Raw genomic sequence first — 6000 nt, forward strand, 5'->3', positions numbered from 1 at the left:
TAATTGCTTTACTTTCGCTCTCCATCAGGCATAAGTTAGCCTAAACCAAGCTAATTTCTCAATAATATCATTAACCCTGTTTAAAGTCAATAAAATTAATACAAGTAAAAAGATATTAAACCCCCAACTTTTCATACAGATGGAATAATGGTAGAACTCCCTGAAATGGCTAATTTCTTTTGGCATAATTGGGAGCATTTATTGCATTGGTGCTCACACTTTGAAGCTTACTTGCTTTCATTGCACATTTCTCTAAAATCCTAATTACTTAGTTCGATTGCTTCTGTGACTTTTTTTAACCATACAGCAGAATACAAATATTCTAATAATTGTTTTATTTCCCCCGTTGGCTCTCAATATTATTTCAGCTTTCAGTTCTTGTATATTTTTGGTTGCATTAATTGCAATCTTTAAATTACTGTATTAATCTTATACTGTGCATGTGGAACTTTAGCTATTCCAAAATAAACAGTTCTTACATAATTAAGGCTATATATCATCTCCAGATGTCAAAACAGAAAATAAGTGCAATAAACATGCTGACAGTATGTTCTTTTGTAATAACATACTTTTGTTTTTGCCTTGCAGAGAGATTATGGTGGTCCTCTGATCTGTGAAGAAGGTGACCAGAAATTACTGCAAGGTGTCATAATTCCTGGGCGAGGTTGTGCGAAACCAAAGCGTCCTGGAATTTTTGTGAGGGTATCATACTATGTCACATGGATAAAGAAAGTTCTTAAGATATACAGAAGAAATAACCACATAAGATGAATATAATGGATGTCCACAGAAATCCTTAATTGTCAAATACATAATTTATCAATTGAAGACCTATGTTGCTGCAGATACTTATTAAGTCTGTTGATACTTTCCTTTACAAATGATTTATCTGACCTTTTGTTCATTGTTTGCAGTATACTATGTGTTTGTGTGTTTGTGTGTGTGTGTGTGTGCACGTGTGTGCACATGTTTGCGTGTGTTTGTGCGTATGTGTGTTTTGGAAGGATTCCTGAGGTTACTTGAAAAAGTACAACTCCAGCAATGTAGACACACATAAGGAAGCCTTTTAAATATTTCGTACAAATGTATAACTTACACTTGAAAATCATTTATGTCTGAATGTCTTTACATTGGAAGAGCTGCTTGTCCTGTCTTGAAGACAGAAATTTCAGCACATTCCTTAAAACTTTAATGCTTTTATTTCAAAATTAGTTCCTTAAAACTTCTCTTGCTCAGCTTAAGAATGTTGATTCAAATCTTTGACATTGAATCAAGGCAAGCAAAGAACCAGATACTACAGTAATATAACTGTTACCTGTAGTTGAAACTTGGCTCAGGCTCATTTAAGAGCACTGCCCCTCCAACTGTCGCTGATCCATAATTTAACATAAAATCCAAGGAAGTGTTATTTACACTTTATTCCAATTTCTCTAAGCTAGGTTTTCAAAATGCTTCATGTCTGATGAATTACATTTAAATCATGATTTTAGGACTTTGAAGCCATCATTAAAATTCAAGTGCTGCATTTTTATTCAAATGTGGCCTGCAGTGGATAATATTCATCCCAAGGACTAAAGTGATCTTAAAGTTTATTCTTGTCTTTTTTCATAGACAGAATTTTTTATTCCCCTTCCTGTTGCTAATATGGCAACCAGGGAACTTGCACCTAAGCCTCTAACTCTTCCTAGAGTGAGTGAAGCTGCCCCATGCTAGAATGAACGTTTTGTTTGCTGGGACACTTCTTGCAAACTGGCTGCAAACAGAGAAGCGTTTCTACTGTACACAACCTTGCTTCTTCACTCATCTGCTGCTCAGACTTGACTTTGGTTCTCATTCCTTAAGTTTAACAAAAACAGATAAGCAAATTCTAAATATCCCAAACTCTGCATTCCAAAACTGAAATATGGATGTTTTTGCAACATTGGAACTTCTACAATTCCTGTGATAATATTGTAGTCAAATATCTGTTGAGCCTTTTACTTTGTTTGGCTTCTGTATTTTTGCCTGTTGGCCAATCCTTTCTCTCCCGTCACCTGCTAACCTCTGACCTGACTGTGATGGTGATTAGAGAATGCTCAATGCTGTTTATCATCAACTAACTGCTCTTCTACCAATCTGGATTAACGTTATCATGATTAACAGTTTCCTTGGTGTAACAAGTAATTTGGAGCTGATCCCGCAATAACCAGTTAAAATGTATGCAATGGTTACACCCCTTTTTATAAGTTCAGCTCAAGTTTAGAAATCTGCATTCTCAAATTTATGTTTGTGTTCGCATTGGGTAGTTATGGTGTCAGTTATGTTTCTAATTTTCCATTTCCCTTTACCAAGCTGATCTGAGGATAGAACTGATCCAAATAACTATATAGTTTTCTATTTTTATTCAATAATTCCTTTTATCCAAACAGAGAAAATTAAAAAAGTACAATGGACAGCTAGAGGCCTGATTTTTAAAAAACATTTCCACCAAACTACCTGGATTAAATGCCTCTGTTTTTATATTGCAAAAGTCAGTCAGACTGTGACAAAATGTAGAATTATGTTTGTTTTTCTGCAATCCTTTGCTTGCCTAGATTACTGTGGCGTGCTGAAATGTTCTGAGTATAGTCGTATAAGAAAAGATAAAGAAATCTAACCAGCAATAAGATGAACAATTTTGGATCTTCTGTCCACATTTGGATGCCTTTTAGGTAAAAGCAGAAGCAGATGCAGATCGAAGTCATGCAACTAGTAGGTCTCAGATTCAATGCTTGGTCTGTGCTGAGTTAATTGACCTGAACCAGGGCAGTTGGTGATGTGCTATAATTGGCCCAAGTGGCACTGGGCTACGAAGAGTCAGCAAGGTTACCGCCGGTGGTTTTACACATTATGTAATGATTAGAATGGGGAAATACTACGGGATGACCTGGTGTTCCTTGTCATTCTTATCTGGAAGCTCCAAAGCTTTTAAAAAATGATTTCCTCCCAGTTTCTTTAAGGCTGAACAGCAATATAATTTTGAAGCAGCATCTGGTTGCAGTATTGGTACTAAAGCTGGTGCAGACTGTGTGTCATCTCTTGCCTCAATGCTTTTGTGATCTTTGGTAAATGCAATGCATGTCAGGCTAAATTTTGTGGATATATCTTTAATCCGTGTTTAATGGATTTCATTATTTCTTCATCGATCCTTTTTGATGATCTGAAAGCTGTTTTTATTTTGAGATTACTTGATGATGCCTCCAACACCTGTAATTGTGTTATTATGAAAAGCACAACTGCTGTATGTAATTGTGCATCTGAAAACAAATCAAAACATACTAGCTATCAAGTGTATAAAGGTATAATTACCAAGTATTTTCTTTTCTTACTGTGATGATGATATCAGTAGTTTGAGGAAACTCTGTACATTCCAACCAATATCCAGATAAACATGTCTTTAGAAAGTTTCAACTTTGCTTTATCACTTGAAGAAAATATTTTCAACTATCTTTATCTATATTTTACAAAGAACTGGTTTCTTTTTTGGAAAATATGTGAAAAGTCTTTGTAAGTTAGAATAAATAATTTTAAAGGGCTTTAATTTGTCTTTCTCCTCCCCTCTCCGCTTTCCAGCTCCCAAAGAAGAGAAAAACTAGACAGGCAGGGGTCAACAGCAGTAGTGGAGGGACTGAAGATGTCATATTAGTGTCCAAGCGTAGCAGTTGGTGGTGAAGTGGTCTCATTTTGCAGTCGTTTTAAGGTCCAACTTTGACTGGCTTGGGATCCTGCCCGCGGTTTCCAAAAATATGCTCCTGATGGGGGAGTTCCCTACTGGGAACACATACTTAAAATCAGTGAGTAGTGTAAATGTAGACTAATACCCTGGAAGAAGGAATCTCCACAACACTCCAGAGGACATGTGGGCTTTAACTCCAGATTTGCATTGCACAAGTTTGGACGCTGATTTGAAATGGAAAGTACTAAACTTGTATTGTGATTTGACCCTAAAAGTGTCCATGTCATAGAATGTCATAAAGGTTGTGATGTTACTGAATGATGGGGTTGCAATTTACAAATGAGACCTTTACAACAACATTTAGCTTGAGCCACTAGCCTGAGAATACAATTTGCGTTTTAAAAAAAACATACATTTAAATTTTTAAAACAGGGCTGAGTTCCCCTCTTTTTGTACTTAAAGTACACTTGCAGATTAGGGTTACTATGGAAGTAAAGTTGCTTGCAGCGTACTTTACACTAATATTTACAAGCAGCTCCAATGCACAGTAATTCTGTTTTCCGAGAGAGTTTTGAAACTGGTATTGCGCAATTCTATATACAACTATTGTCCTGTTAAATAATGTTTGTGTTGCAAATGTTTAAATACAGTTTGATATCTTCTGTTGAGCAGGAGAGACTGAACCATTTACATCAATCCACACACGCTATTTCAAGCTAAAAGCTGTACTGATTGTTGAAAACTATTTTTGTGTACTTTTTTATAATGAACTATATATATAATAAAAGTATTATTAGCTTGATATTTTAAGGTGTTTTTTGTGAATCTTGGTTTACTATGCTTCACAATTTTGTAAGGCCAGCAAAAATTTGTACTGCAAATAGACTTCGAGACTTAATGGCTATGTCATGGGTTCACGGGGGCTGCAGAAACCCAGCAGCTGAAGGGAGAAGAAAGGGACAGATCCAGCAGGGTAAGCACTTTTACAGCATTGCTTGTGGGCCAGGAGAAGCACGAGAATCCACCACCCTCCCTGCAATCACCAGATGCACCCCTACCACCACCACCCCATGCCTGTGATCTTCCCCTCCCTCCCTGTATATATCAGGGCCATTTTTTCAGTTTTTATAAAGCTTCAAAACAGATCTTGTAATGTTTGTTAGACTTTGGAAAGCAATGTGGAGGCATAAAATGATGGAGTAGCATGTCTCTCTCAACATTTGTTTTGATTGTCAAAGCAAATCAGGGGTTTTCAGTTATGGTACTTGGCACTTAAGCATGTCATCGCTCGAGAACAGCTGCGCAGTTTCCCTGTCCGAATGGGACAACTAAGCTGAACATTCTGTGCAGTACCTGAGTACGCTTTGCCTTCTACCTAGTTGTGCACTACTCCCTGCTCTCCGTTCCTCCACCCTTTCCTCCTCCCTCATCAACACGTTTGTGCTACAGTCCTGGTTGGAATAAGTTCAGACTGAATCTTGTCAGAATGCTCCAAACTCCAGCTTGCCCATGAAGAACATCACTGGAGATTGGTTGGTTTCTAATGGCACTTGTGAAAATTAATCTTGTCCTTACAACTGAGTGTATGCTATTTGCCAGTTGTATGTTAGCTCAGGATTCAGAACTGAACTTTTTGACTAACACAACTCTATTTAGTTATTTGATATATTGCGAATAGTGTATCACTTGAGTATTTTACCCATATTTCATTTGAGATGAAGCACTGAATGTTGGCGAATACTTGATATTCTACCCAAGTTACACTGGTTTTCCCCCATTTGGTGGGTGGGTGAGATCCTTCATGGCTGTGTCAAGCAAGCCCCCCTCCCCCCACCTGCCAAGAATGAGGAAAATTAATTTCACCACATGAACATTGATTTTAAACTGCTGATGGTAAAGAAAGAACTTGCTTTAAAAAGCAATTGGAGACTTTGGCTGGAGAGAGACATTAGCATATCAATAGCCAAGTACTTCAAAGGACAAAGGAGCTATTCCCTGCTCCAATTTAATCCACAATGGACTTTTGATTACTAGACGTCGAAGCATTCCAGGTTAACTACTAAGATGGCCGAATACACAAACAGACATGGTCGGGCCAGTTTGGACACATGACTGACTGTTGGCGTTTTTTGAATTTGAGCTTCCAACAGAATTTTGAACTCAGAAAGCTGTTAGCTCCTGGACTGCGAACACTTCTCTCCTGTCTGCTCTCATCTCGCTTTCACCAGCTTTGGAAACTGTTGAAGACATATGAACCCCAAGATAGAAAAGTCTCCTACAGTGAACAAGGTTTAAGAAGAATACTG

General features: G+C 37.5%; 1 protein-coding gene across 1 annotated transcript in view; it reads left to right on the forward strand.

Annotated features, from left to right (window-relative positions):
* Positions 1 to 4466, forward strand: part of LOC137384766 (hepatocyte growth factor-like) — a 47329-nt gene extending 42863 nt beyond the window's left edge. Inside the window, exon 18 of the mRNA XM_068059193.1 lies at positions 589 to 4466. Coding sequence (XP_067915294.1) covers positions 589 to 771 — 183 coding nt within the window. The 3' untranslated portion in view covers positions 772 to 4466. The remainder of the gene's footprint in view (positions 1 to 588) is intronic.
* Positions 4467 to 6000: the final 1534 nt, after the last annotated feature.

Source organism: Heterodontus francisci, chromosome 27, assembly GCF_036365525.1.
Source record: "Heterodontus francisci isolate sHetFra1 chromosome 27, sHetFra1.hap1, whole genome shotgun sequence".
NCBI classification, from domain to species: domain Eukaryota; kingdom Metazoa; phylum Chordata; class Chondrichthyes; order Heterodontiformes; family Heterodontidae; genus Heterodontus; species Heterodontus francisci.